Here is a 15,941-nt window from a genome sequence, read left to right as displayed (position 1 = left end):
AAGTATCCAGAATACATTTATGGTTATGATTTATAATACGATATATATTTGGTTTATGTTCCTGTTCCTGGCACAGAGCTCCTAAAACCTTCAGAATTTCCAAAGTGATGTCTTTTATTATGATAATGATGTGACTTTCAGAAAGATTGGGGGCTGGTTTCCTAGCCCAGTGGTCAGCAAACTGCGGCTCAAGAGCCACGTGCGGCTCTTTGGACCCTTGAGTGTGGCCACGAAGTTTCAATCACACTGTGCGTGCACGCCCACACGTGGTATTCTGTGAAAGAGCCACGCTCAAGGGGCCGCAGTTTGCCGACCACTGTCCAAACCAACCATGTGATTAGAGGTTTGGAACTTTCAGTCCCACTCCCTGACCTTCAGAGAGCAGATAGGGCTGGAGGTTGAGTCCAATCACCAATGGCCAATGAGTTAATCAATCGTGCCTGTATAACAGACTCCATAATCACCCAAAGGAGAGATTCCTAGAGCTTCCAGGCTAGTGAACACACGAAGGTTCGATGAGAGTGCCTACCCAGAGAGCATACCTTGTTTATGCATCGCTCCCATCGGGCAGTTCCCGATACAGAGGAACTTCGGTTCTCAAACTCAATTCGTTCTGGAAGGCTGTTTGAGAAGCAATTTGTTCAAAAACCAAATAGTTTGTTTCCTTATAAATCAGGTAAAATGAATTAATCTATTCCAGACACCCAAATGATTCTGTTCTAACTTTTCTTATATACAGTACATGCCTAATGTAGTTTAATCTATAAACAAACACTCCTTAAATTTATCGAACCACCCCTACTGTCCTTAAACAAATCACTTTAGCACTCAGTCCAGGGATGTCTTTCAGGTCATCATGCAGCATCTTTGCGGGTTCATATAGCACTGCCTCCAAGAAATGGCTCTCTGGCTCACGGCTTTTCGTTTATCCCAATCGACAACAGTTTTTCTACTTCTTCAATTGTCTGTAATCATTGTTTCTTTCATACTCTTAGCAACATTAGCACTCTAGATGGCCTCTTTCTGCTTTAAAATTGTGTGAATAGTTGATTTTGCCAGCAAAAAAAGCATTCCCTCCTGTCTGTTGCCTGAGAGACGCTTTCTGTCATGCTGCGGTATCAGCTTGAAAGGGTTGTAAAGTAGAAAACCTAAGTTTCATTCGACAACTGAGACGTATTTTCTGTGAACAATTTGGTCGAGAACCAAATTGTTTGAGATGGGAGACGTTCGAGAAACGAGTTTTTATAATAAACTGATGATCTGGTAAATAACATGTTTCTTTGAGTTCTGTAAGCTACTCTACCAAATTAACTGAACCCAAAGAGAGGTTCCTCAGAAGCTCTGGCAACAACCTGAACTTGGCCATTAGTGTCTAAAGGGGTGGAGGGGCAGTCTGTGGTACTGAGCCTTGAACTTGTGTGATCCGATGCTATCTCTGGGTAGATAGTGTCAGAATTAGGTTAACTGGTTGGTGGTGCTGGAAAAAAAAACACCTCATTCGACCATCACTGACCTCAAATGAATTTGTAAGTTGATAATGAAGTACCCACCTACTCTGAACCTGATTTGCCCATAATTCTTCAAATGTCTGAAGTCCTACCTTTTTAACGGTCAAACAGAAGACATCAGCCTCTTCCACAGTTACAGTCAAAAACAGTTTCTCAGGCCCTAAACGGTTTGGCTCAGTGGATAGAGGGTCGGCCTGCAGACTCAAGGGTCCCAGGTTCGATTCCAGTCAAGGGCATGTACCTTGGTTGTGGGCACATCCCCAGTAGGGAGTGTGCAGGAGGCAGCTGATCGATGTTCCTCTCTCATCGATGTTTCTAACTCTCTATCCCTCTCCCTTCCTCTCTGTAAAAAATCAATAAAATATATTAAAAAACAACAACACAAAAACAGTTTCTCAGTAGTTAGAGCGTTGGCCCTCGGACTGAAGGGTCCCAGGTTCAATTCCAGTCAAGGGCATGTACCTTAGTTGCAGGCTCGATCCAAGGCCCGGGTTGGGTCCCGTTCAGGAGGCAACCAATGGATGTGTCTCTCTCACATCCACGTTTCTCTCCCTCTCTCTCTAAAAATCAATGGAAATACATCCTCAGGTAAGGATTAACAACAACAACAACAAAACAGGTAAAAGTTTGGGATAACTTTCTGGAAAATAAATGAATCACCATATCACTCTTTTGCATATAAATACATTCCAGAGATCAAAGATGTAAATGTGAAAAAAAAACTGAAACCATAAGTACTACAAGAAAACAGAGGGGGTCATTTTTACAATCTCAAGGTAGAGAAGTCCTTAACATGATATGAACCCTAGAGATCATTAAAGAACAGACAGGTATGTTGAACTATGTTAAGAACTTCTATATACCAAAAAGAGGCTAAAAAAAGACCAAAAAGAGAGAGAGAAACTGGGGAAAACATTTTAATACATACAACAAAGAGCTACCAACTCTGATTCCCTCTTTCTTCCTTACCTCCCACAGTCCAAGTACCAGAGTCCTAAAACCCTATCTTCAAAACATCTGCCCAACCTCTCCAGGCCTCTCCATTTCCACTGTACCATCACCCGCCCTAAATCCATTCTTGCCAATTCTCCAGAGTAGCCAGTGTTTTATATCCTTTATCTAATAAAAGAGAAACATGATAATTGGCGTACGACTGCTACCTTCCCATTGGCTAATCAGGGAGATATGCAAATTAACTGTCAGCCAAGATGGCGGCTAGCAGCCAGGCAGCTTGAAACTAACATGAGGCTTGCTTGCCTCAGTGACGGAGGACTCCAACGTTCCCCGCCTGAGGCTGCAGGCCTCTGAGCCTGCAGTTTAAGAAACAATGTAACAAATGCCACCGGACTTCAGCCCACAGGATCAAAACATTGTAAGCAAAGACCAGAAACCTACTTTCAGCAGCGGAGGCCTAAGAGCTGGAGCCAAGTCTCAAGCTAAAGCTGGCCCAGAATTAAAAAAAAAAAAGAAAAGAAAAAAAGGAACGGTTGGGAGCTTCAGTCAACCCCAGCCTGAAAACAGCCCTCAGCCCCTCACCCAGACTGGCCAGGCACCCCAGTGGGGACCCCCACCCTGATCCAGGACACCCTTCAGGGCAAACCAGCTGGCACCCACCCGTGCACCAGGCCTCTACCCTATATAGTAAAAGAGTAATATGCCTCCCAGCACTGGGATCAGCAGAGCCGAGAAGCATCCCAGCACCGGGATCAGCATGACAGGGGGCAGTGCCCAAACCCCCTGATCGCCCTGCGGCTCTGTGTGTGACAGGGTGCGGCACCCCAACCCCCTGATCGGCCCTGCTCTGTATGTGACAGGGTATGGCATCCCCAACCCCCCTCCCCCCACGGGCCCTGCTCTGTGTGTGACGGGTTAGAGCCATAACCTCCCCATCAGCCCTGCCCTGAGTGTGAGAGTGGCGGCGCCCCAACCCCCTGATTGGCCCTGCTCTGTGGGTGATAGAGGGCAGTGCCCCAACCCCCTGATGGGCCCTGCTCTGTCCGTGACAGGGGGTGGCGCCGCAACCTCCCCATTGACCCTGCCTTGAGTGTAACGGGGTGGTGCCCCAACCCCCCAATCGGCCCTACCCTGAGCATAACTGAGGGTGGCATCACAACCTCCCGATCGCCCTGCTCTGTGAATGACAGGGGGCAGCGCCCCAACTCCCCAATCGGCCCTGCTCTGAGCCCGACCAGGGGCTGCACCTAGGGATTGGGCCTGCCCTCTGCCACCCAGGAGCAGGCCTAAGCCAGCAGGTCGTTATCTCCCGAGGGGTCCCAGACTGCGAGAGGGCTCAGGCCGGGCTGAGGGACCCCCCTCCCCCGCCCCCCAAGTGCACAAATTTTTGTGCATCGGGCCTCTAGTACTTTAATAAACTCGTATGCCAGTTACTTTATAATAGAGAATACTCCTCTCAACCACATAGTTAAGTCTAATACTCAGACATATATGTACTCCCATACTAGCATAAAAGTACCTGGAATACTGATTTGTAATCAGAAAATTACCCAATGATTACAGAAAGAAAGCAAAGTGGATACTCCCCACACCCAAGAAAAGAAAAACTGCTTTTTTCTTCTTGACTATAAAAAAAAACGTGCTTGCTCTGGCCAATGTACTCAGTGATTAGATTGTCAGCCCACACACCAAGGGGTCACAGGTTTGATTCTTGGTCAAGGGCATGTGCCTGGGTTGCAGGTTCAATCCCTGGCCCTGGTTGGGGCATGTTGGGGAGGCAAACAACTGACGTGTCTCATGTGTCTCTCTCACATCGATATTTCTCTCTCTTTCTCCTCCGCAACCCTCCCTCCGTCCCCCTCCCTGCACCCTCACTCTCTCTAAAAAGCAATGGGAAAAATACCCTCAGGTGAGGAATAACCAAAAAAAATTTTTAAGTGCTTATTGCAAAATCTTAAGATATATAAAATTTGAAAGAAGAAAGCTTTAAAAATCACATTTATCTCACCATCTGAAAGAAGGCCCATTAACATGTTAGAGAGCATGCTCCCATGCATCTATTTATAGACACCCCCCCACCCCACCCTCACAAAGGAAGCATGTATTTGCTGGGGGGGGGATTAATTTTAAGATAATCTATTTCCACCTTCTTGCTTATCTTCACCTCTCTAAGCAGCCAGTTTACATCTGGTATGTATCCTTACATACCTTTTTTCTGCTCATACAATCTTAAGTTAAACACACACACACATTTTATTTTGAAAAAACGATCATAAATGTCTGAATCTTGCTTTCCTCACTCAATAATACACTACAGAAAGCCCTCCAAGTCAACTGTATATATACAACTCTTTAAGAACTGCATAATATTTCATAGTGTGACTATTTCACTATTTATTGAGCTGTTCCCTTACTTAGGATCACTCACTTGTTTCCAGTTTTAGCCATTTTAAGGAATGCTACATTGATTCTTGGGCATACATCCCAATTCTCAGGCTCTTGTGGCTATAAGATAGATGCCAGGAATCCAGGTTGCTTAGTAAAAGGTTCTCTCTAATGGTAACATTATATGTCTTCATTCCAATATTTTTACCTACCTGCTATATACAAGACACTAAACTAGGCACTGAGGACACAGCAGTAAGCCAAGAAGAGTTAAATGCCCAGAGTTAAGCTTACATCCTAAGAGGGTAGGTTTAGAAGAGAGACCACATCAAAAGAAACACGTATTTACAGTATGCTAGAGAGTGGTAAGTGCTTTGGAAAATAAGTATGGCAGCAAGGGTAAATACGGTGAGGGAGAGACTGCCATCTTATTTAGGGTGGCTAAAGAAAGCTTCATGGAAAACAGCATTAGAGTAAAAACCTATAAAAGGGTGGGGATGTATCTGCATATAGATCTCCGGAGAAGGAAGGTCTAGGCAAAAGGAAAAAGGAGCAATGGGCCAGTATAGAAAGCTTCAGGAGCCATGAGGAGGCCGGTGTGAATGGAGCAGGAGCAGCGAGGTGCAGAGAAGACAGAGTTGGAGAGAGCAGGGCTGGCCTCTACTCACAGACATGGAGCACTGCAGGCCTGTGCAGAGAAGGCTGCCCTGACTTGCATCACCAGGATTACTCTCATTTCCTTGTGGAGAATATTCTTCAGGATATGGAAGCAAAATACCACCAGACAGCAGTCCAACAAACTATCTATAATAATAAAAGCGTAATATGCTAATTAGACTGGATGACCTTCTGGACGAAGCCAGGGCTGCGAGGGAAGCCAGGTCCCGGGTGCCATAGGGAAGCTGGTGCCAGCAGCCGGGGGAAGGAAGGCCTACTCTTGCATGAATTTCGTGCATCGGGCCTCTAGTCCTATCTAATAAAAGAGAAACATGGTAATTAGCCGTACATCCACTACCCTTCCCATTGGCTAATCAGGCAATATGCAACTGAGCTGCCAGCCAAGATGGTGGCGGGCAGCCAGGCAGCTTGAAGCGAACATGAGGCTTGCTTGCTTCAGTGACGGAGGACTCCAACGTTCCATGCCTACCGCTGCCGGTCTCTGAGCTTGCAGTTTGAAACATTGTTACAAATATAGAAGCTAAACAAAACCCCAGAAACCTGCTTTCAGCCAGCTGGGATCTCAGAGCTGGAGTTGATACAGGGTTTCAATTCTAGAACCCAAACAACCCAGATTCCTGCTTTCAGCAGCAGAGGCCTCAGAGCTGGAGCCAAGCCTCAGAGCTAAAGCTGGCCCAGAATAAAAAAAACAAAAGGAGCAGTTGGGAGCTTCAGTCACCCGCCAGCCTGGAAACAGCCTGCAGCCCCTCACCCAGACTGGCCAGGCACCCCAGTGGGACCCCCACCCTGAAGGGTGTGTGACCAGCTGCAAACAGCCATCATCCCCTCATCCAGGCTGGCCAGACACCCCAGTGGGGACCCCCACCCTGATCCAGGACACCCTTCAGGGCAAACCAGCCAGACCCCACCCATGCACCAGGCCTCTACCCTATATAGTAAAAGGGTAATATGCCTCCCAGCACCAGGATCAGCGGAGCCGCGAGGCCTCCTAGCCGCGGGATCAGCATGACAGGGGGCAGCGCCCAAACCCCCTGATCGCCCTGTGGCTCTGTGTGTGACAGGGGACGTGGCCACAACCTCCCTATCCATCCTGCTCTGTTTGTGACAGGGGAAGGCGCCCCAACCCCCCCCCCACACACACACACACACACACAGGCCCTGCTCTGTGTGTGGCAGGGTAGAGCCATAACCTCCCCATTGGCCCTGCCCTGAATGTGACAGGGGGGAGCTCTCCAACCCCCTGATCGACCCTGCTCTGTGCATGACAGGGTACGGATCCCCAACCCCCCTGATGGGCCCTGCTCTGTGAGTGACAGGGGGCAGCGCCCCAACCCCGATTGGCCCTGCTCTGTGCGTGACAGGGGGTGGCACCCCAACCCCTGATTGGCCCTGCTCTGTGAGTGACAGGGGGCGGCACCCCAACCCCCTGATTGGCCCTGCTCTGTGACAGGGGGCAGCGCCCCAACCCCCTAATTGGCCCTGCTCTTTGAGTGACAGGGGGCAGTGCCCCAACCCCGATTGGCCTGCTCTGTGCCTGAGGGGGGTGGCGCCGCAACCTCCCCATTGAGCCTGCCTGGAGTGTGACAGGGTGTGGCGGCTGAAGAACTCAAATATTAAAATTACCAGGCACAGCCCTAGTTGGCTTGGCTCTGTCGATAGAGTGTCAGCCTGCTGTCTGAAGGGTCCTGGGTTTGATTCTGGTCAAGGGCCACATGTCCGGGTTGAGGGCTCAATCCCCAGTTAGGGGACGTGCAGGAGGCAGCTGATCAATGATTCTCTCTCATCGTTGATGTTTCTATCTCTCTCTCCCCTTCTCCTTTCCTCTCTGAAATAAAAAATACATAAAAAATAAAAATAAATAAAAAATTAAAAATAAATAAAAATAAAAGCCTAAGCAACTGGCCGATCAGCCAGTAGTTATGATGCGCACTGACTACTTGTTCATGAATATTATTTCATATATTTATGCGCACTGCACAGGGGGCAGAGGCTCAGTGCAGGAGTGGAAACCACAGGCATGGAAACATGGAACAGACTGATGAATCTCAGAGGGAAGGAGGTTGGGGGGAGGGCGGGAAGAGATTAACCAAAGATCTTACATGCATACTAGAGGCCCGGTGCACGGATTCGTGCACCAGTAGGGTCCCTTGGCCTGGCCTGCAGGGATGGGGCCGAAACCGGCTTTCCAACATCCCCAGAGGGGCCCCGAATCTGGTTTACTGCACACTTGCATTTGCGTTCCACAGCCTGTACGACAGCAACTTTGCAGAGTGCCCTATCTTATATCTGAGACCCCTCGGAAGATGCTGGTGAGCCGGTTTCAGTCCAATCCCCGCAGGCCAGGCTGAGGGACCCCACCTGCCAGAGGGACCCCGCTCATTCGCAGACGCCCTCTGAGCCATGGCACCACACCAGGTGCTGCTGGCCGGGGAGAGATCATGGGAGGTTGGCTCCAGGGCATGTCCAGCCCATTTCGCCCAGTCCCTGCCCTCCAGCCACCTTCTAATTAATTTCCTTTCAATGTGCACTGGCCACTAATATTCTAATAATTCACATTTCCAAAAGTGATACATGAGAATATTTTACACCTCCTTCCTAATTCCACCACCAAGAATTATTGCACTTTTTAATTTTGCTAATTGAAGGGTAGGAAGTGACATCTCACTGTTACTTTAATTTACAATTCCCTGACTACTTGTTCATGAATACTATTTCATATATTTATTAGTCATTTTTATCCCTTATGATAACCTATATCCCTTATGATAACTTATATACTTTGCTTACTTTCTCTTTGGGTAACCTTTTCCTTATCAATTTGAGAGAGGATTTGTATATTTTAGATATTAGCCTACCTGTTGTGTTAACAACGCACAACAATATTTCCTCAAACTATTATCTGCCAATTGCATTTTATTATGGTGTAATTTACATATGCTAAACACACAGATTCAAGTGTACAATGAGTTTTAACAAATGTATATAACTACCCTTTCAATCAAAATAGATAACATTTCCATCACCCCAAAGAGTTCCACCCTGGCCACTGTGGCTCAGTCGTTTGAGTGTAATCCCATGCACCAAAAGGTCATAGGTTCGATTCGCAGTCAGGGCTCATGCCCAGGTTTCAGACTCCAGTAGGAAGTGTGCAAGAGGCAACCCATCAATGTTTCTCTCTCTCCCCCCTCTCCCTAAAATCAATAAAAACATATTTTAAAAAAAGGAAGTTTCCTCATGCCTCTTTGCCCTAATCTCAGCTACCAAGAGGCAACCTATATTTTGCTTTCCCTGATTTCTGTCACCCTAGCTGAGTTTTGTATTTTCTTGAAACTCACAAAAATAGAATCATACAGTAGCTGTATATAGCTGACTTCCTTTTCTCAACATGTTTGAGATTCGTGTTATTATTTGCCATAAAATATGGCTTTTAAATTTTTTTTTTTTTTGGCTTTTAAATTTTTATATGTCCCTACCTTTATAGCTTCTGAATGTCTTCCCTTCATTTAAAATATCTTTCTATCTCTTAGACTATACATAGCTAAATATTATTCTAAGATTGTTATTAGTTATTTTATATATTTAAGAATTTAATCCATTTGGGAATTTTAGAAAATGAGACTAGGGATCCAACTTTATTTTTTCTCAGATGTCTGTTTGCCAGCATCATCTATTAAATGAGCCATCTTTTCTTCCCTACGCTAAAAATTACCGAGAGATGGACATTTACCCAGATCACTGGCCTTCATGTAGGTATTCCCAATGACAATACTTATCTCGTGCCCAGAATCTCAAAGATTTGTAGCAGACATGAAACCACTCTTCTGCCTTTGAAACTGGCCCATGGCTCTGCACTGCCCTTAGAATGAAGATCACATGTGGCCCTGTGACCCTCTCCAGCATCACCTAACACTGCTCTCCCCCACCTGCACTCCTCCCACAGTGATCCTTCAGTTTCTCAAACCCTGGCCTTTCCTGTCTGCTCTTCACAGAAGCTTCATCTGCTGGGGAAGCTTAGCTTCCTTACTTGCTCTTCCCCCACCTACCCAATCCCAGCCTTCTCTCCCTCTTACAGCAAGTCTTCTGTTTAAACATCCTTTCTGCAGGGAGTCTTCCCCAGATGCACAGAGTGGATTGCCCTACTTCCTAACCCCTGTATATTCCTCCAAATATCTCCCACAGGTCTCCTCACAGCACTGTGCACACTTAGAATTAGTAACTATTTGCTTCATGCATCTTCCCCAGTGTACTGCTCTAAGTCCCACGAGGGCAAGGCCCATCTCTATTTTGTTCACCACCATCCTCCTCTATATCTCCTTTCCTGGCTCAAGAAACACAAAAATCAGTAAGAAAAATGAACACAACTGAAGTATCACAGCAGAGCAACAAGAAAAAGTCACAGAAGAAATAGGAAAAGGCAAATAAAACATGAAGATGGTCAGTGCACTAATAACTTACAATATAAAAAGAAAACCTAAGGTATTTTTCTCCTATGAGAATGTCAAAAAAGAAAACTAAAACATGGGCCATTATTGGTCAAAATAAATTGGTACAACCTTTTGGAAGGCAATATCTACATATATAAAAGCCCAGCGACCAGAACAACCAGAACAACCGGTGGCTACAATGCACAATGCGGCAGCCAACCAGCCTGATTTGAGCCCTGATTGGCCCCCTCCCCGGCCGGCCCAGCCCCTGATCAGCCCCCAGCAGCCCGATCGGGGGCAGGGCCAGCCAGCCAACTGCCCACAGCCCCTCCCTGCTGCCGCTGGCCCAGCCCAATGGGTCTCCACCCATGCACGAATTTGTGCACCAGGCCTCTAGTAGTAATGTCTTTGACCAAGTAATCCCACATCAAGGAATTTATTCTATAGGTACACATATGAATAAGCAAAGATGTATGTACATAGCTTTCTTTGCAACACTGTCTCTAATAGGAAAATGGTAAGAAACAATGCAAATAGCCACAAAATGGTTTTAAGTAAATAGATCATAATTTAGCCCTGTATATATACTGATATAAAAAGATAGCCAAGATACATTAAGTTTAATAAAAAGTTGCATTTCTGTAAAAAAAATACTATTAATTTCCTCACAATGAAAAGCTTAAAACCTAAGTATAAATTATTACAGACTCATATATGTATTTAGAAAACTCTAAAAGAAATATAACAAACAGTGGCTATCTCTAAGAATTGCCGTTTCTTTCCTAATCTCATTCTGACAATGTTTAATTACTTTCACTATGGGAATATATTATTTTTGTAATTAGGAAAAATTTGTTTCTTTTTAAGTGTCATCTAAACTAAAACCTAATTTTGATAAACAATGTCAAAAGTTCTGTTTTACAAAGGGTGTACAAAAAACTTTAGATGAATCTCTAAAACTGATGGCCAATAAAAATGATGCTCAAGTTGATAAAATTATTGTCCCAGTCCTTACAAACACACTGTACCCCTTGATAAATAGTTAAAATCAAGGAAGCAAATTAAAAATATTAGATCAAGAATGTTTACTCGATAGCCAAATGCTCAAGACTATATTCACTTGACTATTTCTTAAATGTATAAACTAGTTCCAAAATAATAAACATTTTAATGGAGTCGCCATGGAAATTCCTATTTGATAATTCAGGTGTTTTAATACATATTCTCCCTAATGAAATGATATTTCATTCTGCAACCAAGGAGGATAATACTTAAAAATATTTTTCATTCTGATACACTAATCTAAGTACACTCTCTACTCAGAAAGCAAAACCTACTCTGCAATTAAATTTTCTGTGCATCTCAAAAATGGAAAAGTAAGAGTTAATACTTAACAATTTTTATTCTAGGCGAGGACTGGTACCACCTGATGCCCGCTACCAAAAGAAACTAAGACCAATTACACAAACAGCTCTGAGGAGAACTGACATTTCCACCAGGAATTGTGAGAGCAACTTAGTTTTGACTTTAAACTTTTCTCCACTTTGTTTTTATGCTGCTTTGAATTTCTGAAAGGAAGGAATGAGTTTACCAATTTAAACAGGTAACAAAACTCTCCCCACAGCACTCACATATTCTGTGCATGGAGTTTAAATTACAATTTTTGGAGAGCAATCACACTCTACAATCAAAGAACTTTAAAACCGTGCCTGCTATTTGCCCTGGTAATTCCAATTCTAAAAACTGAATTCAAAAGAAATTCAGATACGTTCAGTAGGTATATACAGGGTGGAGCAAAAGTAGGTTTACAGTTGTGAGTACCCAAAGCAGAGTTTATTCTTGTATTATTATTAATTATTGTATTATTTTCCATATAAACAATTGTAAACCTACTTTGCCCCACCTTGTATTATCCTCACTGCACTTTTCTATAGTAGGAAAAACCTAAACATCTCACAACATGGGTTAAATATTTTGTGATGTGCTATGACTTCATGAAAAATGACTATCTGGAGAAAAATGTACATCTAGTGCTGTCCATTTTTTCTCACCCCCATTAACATTAAAAACACACAGAGCAAGGACTTTGTTTTACTCACTGCTTTATTCCTAGTTTAGAACAATGTCTAGCTTATAGTAGCCACTCAAAACCTTACAAAGTAAATGAATTTGAGTAATCCAAGTACATACAGAAAAGATTCTAGCTAGAAATATAGTATGATAGCAGAATCATATAACCCATCCATTTACTGAGATTCAACTGTCCAGCAAAACAAAAGAATGACATCATGTCAGTGATGCACTGGCGGCTCTATGGTGAGAATGGATCTCAGATCCCGCGGCTCTCACAGGGTGAACGCCACACTAGCCAAGTGTGATTCTCGTATTTAAAGAAGGATTTTTAAAATGCAATATCCCCTCTAAATAGAAGCCAACTACTGGCTCCAGGGCTCCACCCCAGAAATAGTAAGTTGCTCCAAAGATGGGCTTTTTAAAAGGATTCCCAAGGGTAATTTTGACAGCACAGAAACTCTGCCTTAGAAGATAACTTCAGAAAACAGCCTTTCCACCTCTAAGTAAAATGCAAACCTACATTATGCCACAGAGATCATCACAGATATATCTGGGATATGAATACGCAGTTCCCTTTTTATTTAATTTATTTCCTAATACCTCTACAATTAGCAAACGTTGCTGTTGCAATAAGAAAAAAGCTCTATACAATTTTTATTAGTCCACAATAGTCCTTTCTACATTTATCACAGAAATGCTAGATCTGGTTTCAATGCTCCTCTACTTGACCTATAAAACAACACTGCTCCTTTAGTATATTATCCCTTGCTAAAATGTTTACCCATGCAGCACATTGTTTATTTTATCCTATTGCCCTATGCTATTTTTAAAAATTTCTTAATTAATAAGTATATAACTCAAGTTATATATATTTTCAACAAGAATAAGGCAATTTTCTACTTCTATTAAGATTCACTTAAATGTCTATGAAATAGAAAATGTAAGTTCTTTATTGATATGAAAGTTTTAAAAACAAGACAAAATAAGGTACCTGAACATCATAGAGTGCGACAATATTTTCATGCTGAAGTTCCTGTAAAGAAAATTAAGAATTCAAATATTTGTATTTATTCTAATAATGTTAACATATTTCAATATGCAAATAAAAATTAATTTAAGTATATACACACATACACATGCATATATGCTATTTCTAGTATACTACAGTTCTTTTACAACAGTCAATCTACCAGACAGCAAGAAATGTGCCTCATCAAAATTTACTTGGGGCCCAAGTATTTTGTCACCACTATTGTTCTTTAGATTCTTAACAAGGTATTTCATTTACAAAATAAACGTCATAGTAAGTATGACTAAAGACTTTCTGCCAGTCTTTTAAATTTAATATACAATTTCTAACAGCAATAGAGGCATGAAATTCCAAAATGCTTCTTTAAAGCACATTATGCCTTGGTCCGCTGGCTCAGTTGGTTGGAGCATCGTCCTTGCACAAAAAGGGTTTCAGATTCAATTCCCGGCCAGGGCACATACCTAGGCTGAGGGTTCGATCCCGGGTAGGGGGCATACAGGAGGAAACTGATCAAGGTTTCTCTCTCAAATCGATGTTTCTGTTTCTTAAACTTTCTTTCCCTCCTTCCTCTCTCTCTAATTGATTTTTCTTTTTTTTAGAGGGAGAAAGAGAGATGTCAATGTGCTCTGACCCAGGAATGGAACCGGCAACCTTTCAGTGCACTGGAAGAAGCCCAACCAACTGAGCCACACTGGCCAGGTCTTCCCCTCTCTAAATCAATCAGCATAACCTCAGGTGAGGATTAAAAAAAGAAAAAGGCCGTGGCCTGTTTTCTCAGTGGTTAGAGCGTCGGCCTGCAGACCTAAGGGTCTCAGGCTCAATTCCCAGTCAAGGGCCCCTCGGTTGCAGGTTCAATCCCCAGCCCCAGCCAGGGTGCGAGTGGGAGGCAACCAAAGTATCTCTAACACATCAATGTTTCTCCTTCTTTTCTCTCTCTCTCCCCCCTGCTCCTGTCTTGTTCACTCTCTCTAAAAATTAATAGGAAAAATATCCTCACTCCTTGGGTGAAGATTTACAAGAAAAAAAACCAACCCTAGCCAGTTTGGCTCAGTGGATAGAGCGTCAGCCTGTGGACCGAAGGGTCCCGGGTTTGATTCCGGTCAAGGACACATACCTCGGTTGCAGGCTCCTCTCCAGCCTGGGGTCTGGTTTTTGTCAGGGCTCATGGAAGAGGCAACCAATTGATGTGTTTCTCTCACATTGATATTTCTCTCTGTCTTTCCCTCTCTCTTCCACTCTCTCTAAAAATCAATGGAGGAATATCCTCGGATGAGGACTATAAATAAGTAAATAGAAAAATTAAAAAAGAAGCGTATTATTTGCCGGGAAGAAAATGAAGTGTGAGTCTTTGCTCAGCGAGCTGTCCAAAGACGAGCAGTGTTGATGAAAACTGGTATTAGATGAGGGTTCCATGTGCACAGTAGTCTGGGAAACACTGGGTTTAATACACCTACACCAGTTTCTTCATTGCATCACTTTCGGGCTTTCTTTAATGAGCCAAGTGCTCTGAAACTCTCCAAGAAGTATTTAGTAAGAAGGACTTATCAGACCATAGGACTCTTTTTGTCCTTAAAGCATCTCACTTGGATAACACTGCTTGTGAGTGATCTAAAAAGACCACTTCTAAGGAAAATTACTTTCTTCAATTTACAAGGAAAGTAAGATTTCAAGTGCACCCGGCTCTCCAGCTGTGCCATGAAAGGGATCAGGAGAAGAGGTAAGTGATGTGCAAGGGGGACCGGCCTCTCCCCAGGCAGTAACACAACAAACAGGGGAAAGGAGGAAAGAAATTATGAGTTTTCACAAAATCACGCTAGGCATTGGACAAGAACCGCAAACACCTATTTTTTAAAAAAGCTTCCCAGTTTCAATGTTTCAAAAAACTGAACATGCAAAAATAAGAGCAACAGGTGAAAACTCTCAAACTTGGGTCCAACTACCAAAATTTCAAAGTATGTCATCATGTATTCATTTAATTTAAAATAAGTGTTAACCCAGTATGAAATATCACATAAAGGAACATACCTTTAAGATTTTAATTTCCTTCCCAAGCAGTATTTGTGATTTTGACAAGTTCTTTTTATTAATACTTTTAATAGCTACCTCCCAATCAGTTTTCTGAAAAGAAAAAAAATAGTGTTACTTCTGGAAATTACTTCATGGGAATAATTCAACGAGAAAAAAAATCTGTAAGCTTAAAACTTTTTTTATTTTATTTATTTTTTTAGCAAATTCATGTACAGCACTGAGGGAAAAATGGAAAAGAACCTGAATCTCCAACAACTGGAAAGTGGTTTCATAAATTACAGTGTAACAGCTGATGTCCTACAAGCCAGCCGCTAAAAAATAATACGCAGGTCACACAGTGGCCAGCATTAGGTGAAAAAAAGAACAGTGTACAACTATGAAAGTTATGGGGAACTGTGGATAAGAGAGGAAGGTCGTATGTTTAATGGAAAACAGTATTGGATAGCTTGGCAGGAGTCAGCCATGTTTTAACTATTTTTTCTTGAGTTTTAAGTGATTTTCCTAACAGATGAAAAGCAGTATTTAATACTTGATCAGATAAGCAACAAAGCCAGCCCCTTGGCAACAACCAGAACTGCCAAACCCTGTAAAATTATTTCCACTCCCGAGGTGACTTTCCAAATTCTCTAGATTCTAAAACCTTGTGTGACCCGAATTTTCAAAACAGGAAAAACTTTAAAAAAAAAAAAAAGCTGAACCTGCTTCGCGTTTATTTGGGTTGGAAAAAGGAGCGTCCACCCATCTTTCCCACTCGGACCCGCCTAGTCAACCCCAGGCGCTCGTCAGGGTGTCGAGGAACCCGTGCAGGGAGACGGGACACCCCGAGTTTGAGAAAACCTCGGGCTAACGGACCACCGGCCC

At 43.3% G+C, this 15,941-nt stretch overlaps 1 protein-coding gene across 1 annotated transcript in view; it reads right to left on the bottom strand.

The window, feature by feature from the left end:
* ULK2 (unc-51 like autophagy activating kinase 2) overlaps positions 1-15,176 on the bottom strand; it is a gene marked incomplete at its 5' end in the record, with an annotated part of 118,907 nt that extends 103,731 nt beyond the window's left edge. The window contains 2 exon segments of the mRNA XM_015558349.1: positions 13,014-13,055; positions 15,078-15,176. Coding sequence (XP_015413835.1) covers positions 13,014-13,055; positions 15,078-15,176 — 141 coding nt within the window.
* Between the last annotated feature and the right edge of the window lie 765 nt (positions 15,177-15,941).

The sequence above is a fragment of the Myotis davidii genome, unplaced genomic scaffold (assembly GCF_000327345.1).
Source record: "Myotis davidii unplaced genomic scaffold, ASM32734v1 scaffold129, whole genome shotgun sequence".
NCBI classification, from domain to species: Eukaryota; Metazoa; Chordata; class Mammalia; order Chiroptera; family Vespertilionidae; genus Myotis; species Myotis davidii.
The sequence above is the reverse complement of the archived record's forward strand: the minus strand, read 5'-3'. Positions and strand labels throughout refer to the sequence as shown.